Genomic DNA, 17,500 nt, shown 5'->3' on the forward strand with positions numbered 1-17,500 from the left:
GGAGTTCCATTCTTGTTTAGTTTTGTCTTTGATCCACTGTGTTTGATTTTTGTTCATCACTGCTTGTGTCACAGTTTGTTGTTTTCTGTTCATCACTCTTCAGCCACATGTGGAGTTCCATTCTTGTTTAGTTTCGTCTTTGATCCACTGTCTTTGAGTTTTGTTCATTATTTCTTTTGTCACAGTTTGTTTTCTGTTCATCACTTCAGCCACATGTGGAGTTCTGTTCTTGTTTAGTTTCGTTTTTGATCCACTGTTTGATTTTTGTTCATCATTGCTTGTGTCACAGTTTCTTGTTTTCTGTTCATCACACTTCAGCCACATCTTTTGTTCTGTTCTTGTTTAGTTTTGTCTTTGATCCACTGTCTTTGAGTTTTGTTCATCATTGCTTTTGTCACAGCTTGTTGTTTTCTGTTCATCAGACTTCAGCCACATGTGGAGTTCTGTTCTTTAGTTTCGTCTTTGATCCACTGTGTTTGATGTTTGTTCAGCATTGCTTTTGTCACAGCTTGTTTTCTGTTCATCACACTTCAGCCACATCTTGAGTTACATTCTTGTTTAGTTTCGTCTTTGATCCACTGTCTTTGAGTTTTGTTCATCATTGCTTTTGTCACAGTTTGTTGTTTTCTGTTCATCAGACTTCAGCCACATCTTGAGTTCCATTCTTGTTTAGTTTTGTCTTTGATCCACTGTCTGAGTTTTGTTCATTATTGCTTTTGTCACAGTTTGTTGTTTTCTATTCATCAGACTTCAGCCACATGTGGAGTTCCGTTCTTATTAGTTTCGTCTTTGATCCACTGTCTTTGATTTTTGCTCATCATTTCTTTTGTCAGTTTGTTTTCTGTTCATCACACTTCAGCCACATCTTGAGTTCCATTCTTGTTTAGTTTCGTCTTTGATCCACTGTCTTTGATTTTTGTTCATCATTGCTTTTGTCACAGTTTGTTGTTTTCTGTTCATCACACTTCAGCCACATGTGGAGTTCCATTCTTGTTTAGTTTTGTCTTTGATCCACTGTGTTTGATTTTTGTTCATCACTGCTTGTGTCACAGTTTGTTGTTTTCTGTTCATCACACTTCAGCCACATGTGGAGTTCCATTCTTGTTTAGTTTCGTCTTTGATCCACTGTCTTTGAGTTTTGTTCATTATTTCTTTTGTCACAGTTTGTTTTCTGTTCATCCCGTCAGCCACATGTGGAGTTCTGTTCTTGTTTAGTTTCGTTTTTGATCCACTGTTTGATTTTTGTTCATCATTGCTTGTGTCACAGTTTCTTGTTTTCTGTTCATCACACTTCAGCCACATCTTTTGTTCTGTTCTTGTTTAGTTTTGTCTTTGATCCACTGTCTTTGAGTTTTGTTCATCATTGCTTTTGTCACAGCTTGTTGTTTTCTGTTCATCAGACTTCAGCCACATGTGGAGTTCTGTTCTTGTTTAGTTTCGTCTTTGATCCACTGTGTTTGATGTTTGTTCAGCATTGCTTTTGTCACAGCTTGTTTTCTGTTCATCACACTTCAGCCACATCTTGAGTTCCATTCTTGTTTAGTTTCGTCTTTGATCCACTGTCTTTGAGTTTTGTTCATCATTGCTTTTGTCACAGTTTGTTGTTTTCTGTTCATCAGACTTCAGCCACATCTTGAGTTCCATTCTTGTTTAGTTTTGTCTTTGATCCACTGTCTGAGTTTTGTTCATTATTGCTTTTGTCACAGTTTGTTGTTTTCTATTCATCAGACTTCAGCCACATGTGGAGTTCCGTTCTTATTAGTTTCGTCTTTGATCCACTGTCTTTGAGTTTTGTTCATCATTGCTTTTGTCACAGCTTGTTATTTTCTGTTCATCACACTTCAGCCACATGTGGAGTTCCATTCTTGTTTAGTTTTGTCTTTGATCCACTGTGTTTGATTTTTGTTCATCACTGCTTGTGTCACAGTTTGTTGTTTTCTGTTCATCACACTTCAGCCACATGTGGAGTTCCATTCTTGTTTAGTTTCGTCTTTGATCCACTGTCTGAGTTTTGTTCATTATTTCTTTTGTCACAGTTTGTTGTTTTCTGTTCATCACACTTCAGCCACATGTGGAGTTCCATTCTTGTTTAGTTTTGTCTTTGATCCACTGTGTTTGATTTTTGTTCATCATTACTTTTGTCACAGTTTGTTGTTTTCTGTTCATCACACTTCAGCCACATGTGGAGTTCTGTTCTTGATTAGTTTCATCTTTGATCCACTGTCTTTGATTTTTGCTCATCATTTCTTTTGTCACAGTTTGTTTTCTGTTCATCACACTTCAGCCACATCTTGAGTTCCATTCTTGTTTAGTTTCGTCTTTGATCCACTGTCTTTGATTTTTGTTCATCATTGCTTTTGTCACAGTTCGTTGTTTTCTGTTCATCACACTTCAGCCACATGTGGAGTTCCATTCTTGTTTAGTTTTGTCTTTGATCCACTGTGTTTGATTTTTGTTCATCACTGCTTGTGTCACAGTTTGTTGTTTTCTGTTCATCACACTTCAGCCACATGTGGAGTTCCATTCTTGTTTAGTTTCGTCTTTGATCCACTGTCTTTGAGTTTTGTTCATTATTTCTTTTGTCACAGTTTTTCTGTTCATCACACTTCAGCCACATGTGGAGTTCCATTCTTGTTTAGTTTCGTCTTTGATCCACTGTCTTTGAGTTTTGTTCATTATTTCTTTTGTCACAGTTTTTCTGTTCATCACACTTCAGCCACATGTGGAGTTCTGTTTAGTTTCGTTTTTGATCCACTGTGTTTGATTTTTGTTCATCATTGCTTGTGTCACAGTTTGTTGTTTTCTGTTCATCACACTTCAGCCACATCTTGAGTTCCATTCTTGTTTCGTTTTTGATCCACTGTGTTTGATTTTTGTTCATCATTGCTTGTGTCACAGTTTGTTGTTTTCTGTTCATCACACTTCAGCCACATCTTGAGTTCCATTCTTGTTTAGTTTCGTCTTTGATCCACTGTCTTTATTTTTGTTCATCATTGCTTTTGTCACAGTTTGTTGTTTTCTGTTCATCACACTTCAGCCACATGTGGAGTTCCATTCTTGTTTAGTTTTGTCTTTGATCCACTGTGTTTGATTTTTGTTCATCACTGCTTGTGTCACAGTTTGTTGTTTTCTGTTCATCACACTTCAGCCACATGTGGAGTTCCATTCTTGTTTAGTTTCGTCTTTGATCCACTGTCTGAGTTTTGTTCATTATTTCTTTTGTCACAGTTTGTTTTCTGTTCATCACACTTCAGCCACATGTGGAGTTCTGTTCTTGATTAAGTTCATCTTTGATCCACTGTCTTTGATTTTTGCTCATCATTGCTTGTGTCACAGTTTCTTGTTTTCTGTTCATCACACTTCAGCCACATCTTTTGTTCCGTTCTTGATTAGTTTTGTCTTTGATCCACTGTGTTTGATTTTTGTTCATCATTGCTTGTGTCACAGTTTGTTGTTTTCTGTTCATCACACTTCAGCCACATCTTGAGTTCCATTCTTGTTTAGTTTCGTCTTTGATCCACTGTCTTTGAGTTTTGTTCATCATTACTTTTGTCAGTTTGTTGTTTTCTGTTCATCACACTTCAGCCACATGTGGAGTTCTGTTCTTGTTTAGTTTTGTCTTTGATCCACTGTCTTTGAGTTTTGTTCATCATTTCTTTTGTCACAGCTTTTCTATTCATCACACTTCAGCCACATCTTGAGTTCCATTCTTGTTTAGTTTTGTCTTTGATCCACTGTCTGAGTTTTGTTCATCATTGCTTTTGTCAGTTTGTTGTTTTCTGTTCATCAGACTTCAGCCACATGTGGAGTTCTGTTCTTGTTTAGTTTTGTCTTTGATCCACTGTGTTTGATTTTTGTTCATCACTGCTTGTGTCACAGTTTGTCGTTTTCTGTTCATCACACTTCAGCCACATGTGGAGTTCCATTCTTGTTTAGTTTCGTCTTTGATCCACTGTCTTTGAGTTTTGTTCATCATTACTTTTGTCACAGTTTGTCGTTTTCTGTTCATCACACTTCAGCCACATGTGGAGTTCTGCTCTTGTTTAGTTTTGTCTTTGATCCACTGTCTTTGAGTTTTGTTCATCATTTCTTTTGTCACAGCTTTTCTATTCATCACACTTCAGCCACATCTTGAGTTCCATTCTTGTTTAGTTTTGTCTTTGATCCACTGTCTTTGAGTTTTGTTCATCATTGCTTGTGTCACAGCTTGTTTTCTGTTCATCACACTTCAGCCACATGTGGAGTTCTGCTCTTGTTTAGTTTTATCTTTGATCCACTGTCTTTGATTTTTGTTCATTATTTCTTTTGTCACAGTTTGTTGTTTTCTGTTCATCAGACTTCAGCCACATGTGGAGTTCTGTTCTTGTTTAGTTTCGTTTTTGATCCACTGTGTTTGATTTTTGTTCATCATTGCTTGTGTCACAGTTTGTTGTATTCTGTTCATCACACTTCAGCCACATGTGGAGTTCCATTCTTGTTTAGTTTCGTCTTTGATCCACTGTCTTTGAGTTTTGTTCATTATTTCTTTTGTCACAGTTTGTTGTTTTCTGTTCATCAGACTTCAGCCACATGTGGAGTTCCATTCTTGTTTAGTTTTGTCTTTGATCCACTGTGTTTGATTTTTGTTCATCACTGCTTGTGTCACAGTTTGTTGTTTTCTGTTCATCACACTTCAGCCACATCTTGAGTTCCATTCTTGTTTAGTTTCGTCTTTGATCCACTGTCTGAGTTTTGTTCATCATTACTTTTGTCACAGTTTGTTGTTTTCTGTTCATCACACTTCAGCCACATGTGGAGTTCTGTTCTTGATTAGTTTCATCTTTGATCCACTGTCTTTGATTTTTGCTCATCATTTCTTTTGTCAGTTTGTTTTCTGTTCATCACACTTCAGCCACATCTTGAGTTCCATTCTTGTTTAGTTTCGTCTTTGATCCACTGTCTTTGATTTTTGTTCATCATTGCTTTTGTCACAGTTTGTTGTTTTCTGTTCATCACACTTCAGCCACATGTGGAGTTCCATTCTTGTTTAGTTTTGTCTTTGATCCACTGTGTTTGATTTTTGTTCATCACTGCTTGTGTCACAGTTTGTTGTTTTCTGTTCATCACTCTTCAGCCACATGTGGAGTTCCATTCTTGTTTAGTTTCGTCTTTGATCCACTGTCTTTGAGTTTTGTTCATTATTTCTTTTGTCACAGTTGTTTTCTGTTCATCACTTCAGCCACATGTGGAGTTCTGTTCTTGTTTAGTTTCGTTTTTGATCCACTGTTTGATTTTTGTTCATCATTGCTTGTGTCACCAGTTTCTTGTTTTCTGTCATCACACTTCAGCCACATCTTTTGTTCTGTTCTTGTTTAGTTTTGTCTTTGATCCACTGTGTTTGATTTTTGCTCATCATTTCTTTTGTCAGTTTGTTTTCTGTTCATCACACTTCAGCCACATCTTGAGTTCCATTCTTGTTTAGTTTCGTCTTGATCCACTGTCTTTGATTTTTGTTCATCATTGCTTTTGTCACAGTTTGTTGTTTTCTGTTCATCACACTTCAGCCACATGTGGAGTTCCATTCTTGTTTAGTTTTGTCTTTGATCCACTGTGTTTGATTTTGTTCATCACTGCTTGTGTCACAGTTTGTTGTTTTCTGTTCATCACTCTTCAGCCACATGTGGAGTTCCATTCTTGTTTAGTTTCGTCTTTGATCCACTGTCTGAGTTTTGTTCATTATTTCTTTTGTCACAGTTTGTTTTCTGTTCATCACTTCAGCCACATGTGGAGTTCTGTTCTTGTTTAGTTTCGTTTTTGATCCACTGTTTGATTTTTGTTCATCATTGCTTGTGTCACAGTTTCTTGTTTTCTGTTCATCACACTTCAGCCACATCTTTTGTTCTGTTCTTGTTTAGTTTTGTCTTTGATCCACTGTGTTTGATGTTTGTTCAGCATTGCTTTTGTCACAGCTTGTTTTCTGTTCATCACACTTCAGCCACATCTTGAGTTACATTCTTGTTTAGTTTCGTCTTTGATCCACTGTCTTTGAGTTTTGTTCATCATTGCTTTTGTCACAGTTTGTTGTTTTCTGTTCATCAGACTTCAGCCACATCTTGAGTTCCATTCTTGTTTAGTTTTGTCTTTGATCCACTGTCTGAGTTTGTTCATTATTGCTTTTGTCACAGTTTGTTGTTTTCTATTCATCAGACTTCAGCCACATGTGGAGTTCCATTCTTGTTTAGTTTCGTCTTTGATCCACTGTCTTTGAGTTTTGTTCATTATTTCTTTTGTCACAGTTTTTCTGTTCATCACACTTCAGCCACATGTGGAGTTCCATTCTTGTTTAGTTTCGTCTTTGATCCACTGTCTTGAGTTTTGTTCATTATTTCTTTGTCACAGTTTGTTGTTTTCTGTTCATCACACTTCAGCCACATGTGGAGTTCCATTCTTGTTTAGTTTCGTCTTTGATCCACTGTCTGAGTTTTGTTCATTATTTCTTTTGTCACAGTTTGTTTTCTGTTCATCACACTTCAGCCACATGTGGAGTTCTGTTGTTGTTTAGTTTCGTTTTTGATCCACTGTGTTTGATTTTTGTTCATCATTGCTTGTGTCACAGTTTGTTGTTTTCTGTTCATCACACTTCAGCCACATCTTGAGTTCCATTCTTGTTTAGTTTCGTCTTTGATCCACTGTCTGAGTTTTGTTCATCATTACTTTTGTCACAGTTTATTTTCTGTTCATCACACTTCAGCCACATGTGGAGTTCTGTTCTTGATTAAGTTCATCTTTGATCCACTGTCTTTGATTTTTGCTCATCATTGCTTGTGTCACAGTTTCTTGTTTTCTGTTCATCACACTTCAGCCACATCTTTTGTTCCGTTCTTGATTAGTTTTGTCTTTGATCCACTGTGTTTGATTTTTGTTCATCATTGCTTGTGTCACAGTTTGTTGTTTTCTGTTCATCACACTTCAGCCACATCTTGAGTTCCATTCTTGTTTAGTTTCGTCTTTGATCCACTGTCTTTGAGTTTTGTTCATCATTACTTTTGTCAGTTTGTTGTTTTCTGTTCATCACACTTCAGCCACATGTGGAGTTCTGTTCTTGTTTAGTTTTGTCTTTGATCCACTGTCTTTGAGTTTTGTTCATCATTTCTTTTGTCACAGCTTTTCTATTCATCACACTTCAGCCACATCTTGAGTTCCATTCTTGTTTAGTTTTGTCTTTGATCCACTGTCTGAGTTTTGTTCATCATTGCTTTTGTCAGTTTGTTGTTTTCTGTTCATCAGACTTCAGCCACATGTGGAGTTCTGTTCTTGTTTAGTTTTGTCTTTGATCCACTGTGTTTGATTTTTGTTCATCACTGCTTGTGTCACAGTTTGTTGTTTTCTGTTCATCACACTTCAGCCACATGTGGAGTTCCATTCTTGTTTAGTTTCGTCTTTGATCCACTGTCTTTGAGTTTTGTTCATCATTACTTTTGTCACAGTTTGTCGTTTTCTGTTCATTACACTTCAGCCACATGTGGAGTTCTGTTCTTGTTTAGTTTTGTCTTTGATCCACTGTCTTTGAGTTTTGTTCATCATTTCTTTTGTCACAGCTTTTCTATTCATCACACTTCAGCCACATCTTGAGTTCCATTCTTGTTTAGTTTTGTCTTTGATCCACTGTCTTTGAGTTTTGTTCATCATTGCTTGTGTCACAGCTTGTTTTCTGTTCATCACACTTCAGCCACATGTGGAGTTCTGCTCTTGTTTAGTTTTATCTTTGATCCACTGTCTTTGATTTTTGCTCATCATTGCTTGTGTCACAGCTTGTTTTCTGTTCATCACACTTCAGCCACATGTGGAGTTCTGCTCTTGTTTAGTTTTATCTTTGATCCACTGTCTTTGATTTTTGCTCATCATTGCTTGTGTCACAGCTTGTTTTCTGTTCATCACACTTCAGCCACATGTGGAGATCTGTTCTTGCTTAGTTTAGTCTTTGATCCACGGTTTTTTATTGTTAGTCTTCGGTTGTATTATTTGTGGCAGTTCTGTTCCAGTTTCAGCCTTTGATGTTCTTGTTGCCTTCTTTTTTTATTTATCTATTTATCTTTTTCTTTCTTTGTTCATTAGTTCTTCTCTGTCTTGATGTTTTAGTATTGTTAGTTTATGGTTATTAGTCATGTCCATGTTGTCTCTGCACTCCTCATCTCATCCCTAACCCTGTTTTGTCTGTCACCTCCTCGCCCACTTGTCACTGCACTCTCTTGCCTCACACAGTGTCTCTTGTCGTTGTTTGTCCACGCCCTCCTCCTGCCAGCTCACCACACCTCTTTCGCAGCACTGCCTAATTATCTTCTGTGTACTTAAGCCCTCTGAGTTGTGGGTTCTGTGCTTGATCGTTGATGTTCTGTCTCCGTGCTCTCCTATTTGTGTTCCTAGTTCCTACTCATAGTTCCTTGTTGCCGACCGTGCCTGTTTTTCTCGACCTCGCCTTTTGTCTCAGCCCTTTTGGTAACTTCTGATAGCAACATGCCAACCTGATAACTTTTTAAGGCTGGTCAAGTTATTCACTTTTATAGACAACTTCCTAGCAGAGTTTTTCAGAATAAGAGTGAATGATCAGAAAAGTGACTTTTTCCTTTCCTGTAACTTTACAACATCGCTTTCAAACAACTTTTCTAAATTTACAAAGACTTTTCAACTATTCCCACAAGGTTTTGAGGACACCAGAGTACTACTTCTAACAAACACCAAACCTAAATAATTAGTTAAGTCTTAAAATTGTTAATTATTTTGGCACACACATGAAGTACCATTAATTCTAAAGAATAATTATTTATAATAGCTACATATTTACAGTGCAGCCATATGTGGCCAAACAATTATAAATGACTTAAAACTGTTACATGATTTTGCTACCCACTGCTGAGGCCCCTTTCAATTTTGGATATAGTGGGCGATTTTAACATCCACACAGATGCTGAGAATGACAGCCTCAACACTGCATTTAATCTATTATTAGACTCTATTGGCTTTGCTCAAAAAGTAAATGAGTCCACCCACCACTTTAATCATATCTTAGATCTTGTTCTGACTTATGGTATGGAAATAGAAGACTTAACAGTATTCCCTGAAAACTCCCTTCTGTCTGATCATTTTTTAATAACATTTACATTTACTCTGACGGACTACCCAGCAGTGGGGAATAAGTTTCATTACACTAGAAGTCTTTCAGAAAGCGCTGTAACTAGGTTTAAGGATATGATTCCTTCTTTATGTTCTCTAATGCCATATACCAACACAGGGCAGAGTAGCTACCTAAACTCTAAGTGAGATAGAGTATCTCGTCAATAGTTTTACATCCTCATTGAAGACAACTTTGGATGCTGTAGCTCCTCTGAAAAAGAGAGCTTTAAATCAGAAGTGCCTGACTCCGTGGTATAACTCACAAACAAAAGTTTCATTGTTATGCAGATGATACCCAGCTTTATCTATCCATGAAGCCAGAGGACACACACCAATTAGCTAAACTGCAGGATTGTCTTACAGACATAAAGACATGGATGACCTCTAATTTCCTGCTTTTAAACTCAGATAAAACTGAAGTTATTGTACTTGGCCCCACAAATCTTAGAAACATGGTGTCTAACCAGATCCTTACTGTGGATGGCATTACCCTGACCTCTAGTAATACTGTGAGAAATCTTGGAGTCATTTTTGATCAGGATATGTCATTCAAAGCGCATATTAAACAAATATGTAGGACTGCCTTTTTGCATTTACGCAATATCTCTAAAATCAGAAAGGTCTTGTCTCAGAGTGATGCTGAAAAACTAATTCATGCATTTATTTCCTCTAGGCTGGACTATTGTAATTCATTATTATCAGGTTGTCCTAAAAGTTCCCTGAAAAGCCTTCAGTTAATTCAAAATGCTGCAGCTAGAGTACTGACGGGGACTAAAAGGAGAGAGCATATCTCACCCATATTGGCCTCTCTTCATTGGCTTCCTGTTAATTCTAGAATAGAATTTAAAATTCTTCTTCTTACTTATAAGGTTTTGAATAATCAGGTCCCATCTTATCTTAGGGACCTCATAGTACCATATCACCCCAATAGAGCGCTTCGCTCTCAGACTGCAGGCTTACTTGTAGTTCCTAGGGTTTGTAAGAGTAGAATGGGAGGCAGAGCCTTCAGCTTTCAGGCTCCTCTCCTGTGGAACCAGCTCCCAATTCAGATCAGGGAGACAGACACCCTCTCTACTTTTAAGATTAGGCTTAAAACTTTCCTTTTTGCTAAAGCTTATAGTTAGGGCTGGATCAGGTGACCCTGAACCATCCCTTAGTTATGCTGCTATAGACGTAGACTGCTGGGGGGTTCCCATGATGCACTGAGTGTTTCTTTCTCTTTTTGCTCTGTATGCACCACTCTGCATTTAATCATTAGTGATCGATCTCTGCTCCCCTCCACAGCATGTCTTTTTCCTGGTTCTCTCCCTCAGCCCCAACCAGTCCCAGCAGAAGACTGCCCCTCCCTGAGCCTGGTTCTGCTGGAGGTTTCTTCCTGTTAAAAGGGAGTTTTTCCTTCCCACTGTAGCCAAGTGCTTGCTCACAGGGGGTCGTTTTGACCGTTGGGGTTTTTCTGTAATTATTGTATGGCCTTGCCTTACAATATAAAGCACCTTGGGGCAACTGTTGTTGTGATTTGGCGCTATATATAAAAATTGATTTGATTTGATATTATTAAATATTTAAATGCAAATTATTATTTTATTTTATGCTACAATAATAATTCAGTTGTTATTAATAATAGTAATAATGACAATAACATTCTTGTTTGTTGTAAATAATAATAAATACAATTTAAAAACCGTCATATTCATTGTTATTAATATCATTAGTAGCAATAATAATGGTAACAATAATAATATTATTATCATCATTATTATTAATATTAATAACAATAGCTATTAACAGAGGATAACAGTAAACAAAAATAAAATCCAAAGATAATAGTACACGACAACAAAAACTCAAACTTTACGGGGCACGGTCTCACCTCTGTTGCCGTGCTCTGGTTGCCTCCGTTCTCCAGAAGGTATCGAACCACATCCAGATGATTCTCCTGAGCGGCCATGTACAGTGGCGTGAATCCATTCTGCCGCATAAACGACAATCTGCCGTCAGCACGGCGGTTTGTGAGGTCAAAGAGCAGCACGAGCGGTAACAGAGGCTCACCTGAGACTGAGCGTTGATGTCGGCACCTCGTTTGACCAGAATCTTCACCACGTCCACCTGACCGGCCAAAGACGCGATGTGAAGGGCTGTGTTCCCTTTCTGCAAAACAGAAAGACTGTTTTTGCTCAATCATATTTATTCCTAGAGTCCTGAGCGCTACAGAGACAGTGGACCCCGGTCTTCCAAGACAAACTGCACCCCGAGCGCTGCAGAGACAGTAGACCCCGGTCTTCCAAGACAAACCGCACCCCGAGCGCTGCAGAGACAGTAGACCCCGGTCCTCCAAGACAAACCGCACCCCGAGCGCTGCAGAGACAGTGGACCCCGGTCTTCCAAGACAAACCGCACCCCGAGAGCTGCAGAGACAGTGGACCCCGGTCTTCCAAGACAAACCGCACCCCGAGAGCTGCAGAGACAGTAGACCCCGGTCCTCCAAGACAAACTGCACCCCGAGCGCTGCAGAGACAGTGGACCCCGGTCTTCCAAGACAAACCGCACCCCGAGAGCTGCAGAGACAGTGGACCCCGGTCTTCCAAGACAAACCGCACCCCGAGCGCTGCAGAGACGGTGGACCCCGGTCTTCCAAGACAAACCGCACCCCGAGCGCTGCAGAGACAGTAGACCCCGGTCCTCCAAGACAAACCGCACCCCGAGCGCTGCAGAGACAGTGGACCCCGGTCTTCCAAGACAAACCGCACCCCGAGAGCTGCAGAGACAGTGGACCCCGGTCTTCCAAGACAAACCGCACCCCGAGCGCTGCAGAGACAGTGGACCCCGGTCTGTCCATTCTACTCAAAGACACATCTGTATTAGAGGGTGACACAGAAGTAGATTTTCACTCCTGTCCCGTCCCGCTCCCACAGAAAAATGCCTGTCCCATCCTAATCCTGGGCCAGAGTAAAAAAAATTCCTGTCCTGTCCCACTCCTGGTAAAATGACTCCCATCCCGCTCCCACTCCCACTCAGAATGACTCCCGCTCCTGAACTGCTCCCATTTCTTCCTTCTTTTAGTTTTTAGGCAATACACCAAATTTGATTTGATCTTCTCCCCATTTTTTTTTAGATGACTTTGTGTTCTGCAGTTTTATTTCAGAAGATGTGGCAACAGAAACAGTTCATCTGTGGTAATACAGGGAGGCACTTATTGCCAAAATCCAAATTAAAGAAAAACTTCACTAAAAGCCACAAACCATAAATAATTCATGGCCTGTGGTCTTATAGTTTTTTAAAATGTGGTGGTGATGGACATGTAATAATCCAGAAAATGTACTTTGTCTTCTATTTCTGTAACTGCAGACTGTATGAAACGAACATATTTCATGTTTTGTGAGATCAGCTTTATTTTTATTTATTTTTTCCTACATTTAAGGCCTGAAGCATTTTCCAAGAAGAAAAGGTTGGGACGGGGCAGTTTGTTAATGGAAGAATTAATATTTACAGTCAGTTTTCGTGGGAAATGTCAGAGGATGAAAACATGAATGTTTCCAACTCACTGAATATTTCTTAGACTTCATTTCCATCAATCATTCAGAAATACAAACAGTGTGGTACTTTATGGTAAATCTGTGTCAGGTAGGCAGTTCTCAAAAACTAAATGTCCATGCTGGAATGAGACGAGTGAGGGAAGCCACCAAGACACAACTCTGGAAGAACTTTTGGCTTCTGTGGGTGGAGAAACATTTTTATTTTTATTTTCATTTTATATACAGTCCCACCTTCTTCTGATTTGTGGTTGTTTCTGTTCCATTTCTGAAATTACAGAACTGCTATAAAGAAAAGTGTGAACATTTTGTTTTTTTAAAACTTTGTAGAACAAACACTAAACTCTTTCACACTGGCGTATTCGTAGAGCTGTGTATTGCAGCATTGTGTTTCATTTAAATACGCCTGAAATGCGCGCGTGCTCAGCCTTTTTCCGTGTTTGTAGATCTGCTTACAGCTGCATGTGTTCACTTTTTATTGTGCACACAGTCGCGTGTTGCCGCTATTTAAACCCAGTTCCTTCCTGCTGGCTGTGCAGAACAAACAGCGGACTGGATCATTTTTACAGTTTCATTCCTACCACGTACGGCGCCCAAGCTGCTGTTCTCTGCCTCTGTTCTCTACCGCACGGTGTGGAGCGCGTCACAAACACACTCATTTAACATTATTATTTGTCTTGGTGCTGCTGTGAATGAAGCGCTGTGACTCGTTAAACTTTTAGAGCTCCGGCTGCTTCGATCAGGTCCGCTGATTTGATCAGACCTGATCGATCAGGGCATTTGATGAGCGCACCGACATGCAGCAACGAGGCTTTTATTTTAAAGTCACAGGTTTGATCAGACACACACACAGACAGACAGAGAGCGACCTGCTGCTTCTGGATTTCTGAGTTCTGAGTGTGTAACCGTCAGCACACTGCTGCGTAGGGAGAAAAACTCTACGTAGAGCTGCTCAGACCTGCTTCAAACTGCGTCCAGCGCTCTACACCGAAGAAAATTAAACATGTTTAATTCTTCCGTCCTACGTGTGTAACTGTCAGCACACTGCTGCGTAGGGAGAAAAACTCTACGTAGAGCTGCTCAGACCTGCTTCAAACTGCGTCCAGCGCTCTACACCGAAGAAAATTAAACATGTTTAATTCTTCCGTCCTACGTGTGTAACTGTCAGCACACTGCTGCGTAGGGAGAAAAAACTCTACGTAGAGCTGCTCAGACCTGCTTCAAACTGCGTCCAGCGCTCTACACCGAAGAAAATTAAACATGTTTAATTCTTCCGTCCTACGTGTGTAACCGTCAGCACACTGCTGCGTAGGGAGAAAAACTCTACGTAGAGCTGCTCAGACCTGCTTCAAACTGCGTCCAGCGCTCTACACCGAAGAAAATTAAACATGTTTAATTCTTCCGTCCTACGTGTGTAACTGTCAGCACACTGCTGCGTAGGGAGAAAAACTCTACGTAGAGCTGCTCAGACCTGCTTCAAACTGCGTCCAGCGCTCTACACCGAAGAAAATTAAACATGTTTAATTCTTCCGTCCTACGTGTGTAACCGTCAGCACACTGCTGCGTAGGGAGAAAAACTCTACGTAGAGCTGCTCAGACCTGCTTCAAACTGCGTCCAGCGCTCTACACCGAAGAAAATTAAACATGTTTAATTCTTCCGTCCTACGTGTGTAACTGTCAGCACACTGCTGCGTAGGGAGAAAAACTCTACGTAGAGCTGCTCAGACCTGCTTCAAACTGCGTCCAGCGCTCTACACCGAAGAAAATTAAACATGTTTAATTCTTCCGTCCTACGTGTGTAACCGTCAGCACACTGCTGCGTAGGGAGAAAAACTCTACGTAGAGCTGCTCAGACCTGCTTCAAACTGCGTCCAGCGCTCTACACCGAAGAAAATTAAACATGTTTAATTCTTCCGTCCTACGTGTGTAACTGTCAGCACACTGCTGCGTAGGGAGAAAAACTCTACGTAGAGCTGCTCAGACCTGCTTCAAACTGCGTCCAGCGCTCTACACCGAAGAAAATTAAACATGTTTAATTCTTCCGTCCTACGTGTGTAACCGTCAGCACACTGCTGCGTAGGGAGAAAAACTCTACGTAGAGCTGCTCAGACCTGCTTCAAACTGCGTCCAGCGCTCTACACCGAAGAAAATTAAACATGTTTAATTCTTCCGTCCTACGTGTGTAACTGTCAGCACACTGCTGAGTAGGGAGAAAAACTCTACGTAGAGCTGCTCAGACCTGCTTCAAACTGCGTCCAGCGCTCTACACCGAAGAAAATTAAACATGTTTAATTCTTCCGTCCTACGTGTGTAACTGTCAGCACACTGCTGAGTAGGGAGAAAAACTCTACGTAGAGCTGCTCAGACCTGCTTCAAACTGCGTCCAGCGCTCTACACCGAAGAAAATTAAACATGTTTAATTCTTCCATCCTACGTGTGTAACTGTCAGCACACTGCTGAGTAGGGAGAAAAACTCTACGTAGAGCTGCTCAGACCTGCTTCAAACTGCGTCCAGCGCTCTACACCGAAGAAAATTAAACATGTTTAATTCTTCCGTCCTACGTGTGTAACCGTCAGCACACTGCTGAGTAGAGAGAAAAACTCTACGTAGAGCTGCTCAGACCTGCTTCAAACTGCGTCCAGCGCTCTACACCGAAGAAAATTAAACATGTTTAATTCTTCCGTCCTACGTGTGTAACTGTCAGCACACTGCTGAGTAGGGAGAAAAACTCTACGTAGAGCTGCTCAGACCTGCTTCAAACTGCGTCCAGCGCTCTACACCGAAGAAAATTAAACATGTTTAATTCTTCCATCCTACGTGTGTAACCGTCAGCACACTGCTGAGTAGGGAGAAAAACTCTACGTAGAGCTGCTCAGACCTGCTTCAAACTGCGTCCAGCGCTCTACACCGAAGAAAATTAAACATGTTTAATTCTTCCATCCTACGTGTGTAACTGTCAGCACACTGCTGAGTAGGGAGAAAAACTCTACGTAGAGCTGCTCAGACCTGCTTCAAACTGCGTCCAGCGCTCTACACCGAAGAAAATTAAACATGTTTAATTCTTCCGTCCTACGTGTGTAACCGTCAGCACACTGCTGAGTAGAGAGAAAAACTCTACGTAGAGCTGCTCAGACCTGCTTCAAACTGCGTCCAGCGCTCTACACCGAAGAAAATTAAACATGTTTAATTCTTCCGTCCTACGTGTGTAACTGTCAGCACACTGCTGAGTAGGGAGAAAAACTCTACGTAGAGCTGCTCAGACCTGCTTCAAACTGCGTCCAGCGCTCTACACCGAAGAAAATTAAACATGTTTAATTCTTCCGTCCTACGTGTGTAACCGTCAGCACACTGCTGAGTAGAGAGAAAAACTCTACGTAGAGCTGCTCAGACCTGCTTCAAACTGCGTCCAGCGCTCTACACCGAAGAAAATTAAACATGTTTAATTCTTCCGTCCTACGTGTGTAACTGTCAGCACACTGCTGAGTAGGGAGAAAAACTCTACGTAGAGCTGCTCAGACCTGCTTCAAACTGCGTCCAGCGCTCTACACCGAAGCAGCTCTACGAATAGGCCAATGTGAAAGGGGCTTTACAAAGGAAAAAACGCACAAATGTGCAGGAAAAACAGAACAATGATTTTTGAAAATAATAAGCAGTAACTTACTTTGAAATAAATGAAAGGCAGAACTGCAGCCTGATCATTTTGAAAAATAAAAATCAGCAGCTTGTATTTATATTCTGACAGGAGTTCTTTTCCTCTTTTTTCTCCTCTTCAGTCACATGAAGTCACGTAAAATAAATAACAGCCTGTTAAGTTCTCAGCTGCTTGATGTGATTTCTGCTTCTGGGCTTCTCCACATCAGGTTTTTTTCCTTTTAAACACACATGTGTGTGTGTGTGATTTTTATAACGTTCATTCATATATTGTCATTTCAGTCTGTCAGTGACACGCGCACACAGTGTGAACAGGATGTCAGAACGGACCACATGTCTTTGTTTTCTCTTAACGTGTTGCTTCACTCGGCGCGCACACACACACACACACACACACACACACACACACACACACACACGGCTTGAATCAAAGCCTCCAGCTATGGTTTTTTTTTTTTTGGCCTCTTTTTTCAAACTTGAGGGCAGAACGACTCGCTCCTAAAACCTTGGTTCCTGCTCCCGTCCACTCCCGCTAACTTTAATCCTGTACCGTCCCAATCATGGGATGAAGAGCAAAGTTGACTCCTGAAAAAATGTCTGTATGTGGACATAAACCAGAGTGAGGCGGAGCTTCAGTTCTGTCACATGGAGATGACTGAAGAATGCCACAAACAGTAGGGGGCAGCAGAGAGGAGCAAAGAAGAACGTATGAAATGACCTCCAGGACACGTAAGAAGTTGGACTTTGAGAGAGTCCACGGCAACAGGAGACAAAGGAGCTGAAGTGAGGAATCGTACCTTTGTGGCTGAATCCACCGCAGCACCTCGGTCCAGCAGCTCCTGGACCAGGTCCACATGTCCCTCTTTAGCAGCCAGGTGCAGAGCATTGAGACCATTCTGAGGAGACAAGGAGGAGGAAAGGAGGACACAAGGACATGTGTTGTTTGAATCAGGCCACACACATGACGAGGCCATAAACACTTCAAAATCTGACAACACTGTTTTTGAACCTGATAACACTTCTGGAGTCACGTGCACGCTAAAGTCCGCTAACTAAAGCTAATTTCACGTGCAGTTAAATTTGTGTCCCTAAGACCTGCAAATGGACAGAGGACAATCAACAACTATTCAGTCAACTACACAACGTCCACACACAACCACACACACCA

The 17,500-nt window shown here is 40.7% G+C and overlaps 1 protein-coding gene across 1 annotated transcript in view; it reads right to left on the minus strand.

The window, feature by feature from the left end:
- The window catches only part of LOC117505689 (ankyrin-2-like), a 235,575-nt gene that overhangs the window by 168,984 nt on the left and 49,091 nt on the right, over positions 1-17,500 (minus strand). Inside the window, exons 3-5 of the mRNA XM_034165240.1 lie at positions 17,130-17,228; positions 11,200-11,298; positions 11,021-11,119 (exon numbers count right to left, since the gene is read on the minus strand). Coding sequence (XP_034021131.1) covers positions 11,021-11,119; positions 11,200-11,298; positions 17,130-17,228 — 297 coding nt within the window. The remainder of the gene's footprint in view (positions 1-11,020; positions 11,120-11,199; positions 11,299-17,129; positions 17,229-17,500) is intronic.

This window comes from Thalassophryne amazonica, unplaced genomic scaffold (assembly GCF_902500255.1).
Source record: "Thalassophryne amazonica unplaced genomic scaffold, fThaAma1.1, whole genome shotgun sequence".
Lineage (NCBI taxonomy): Eukaryota > Metazoa > Chordata > Actinopteri > Batrachoidiformes > Batrachoididae > Thalassophryne > Thalassophryne amazonica.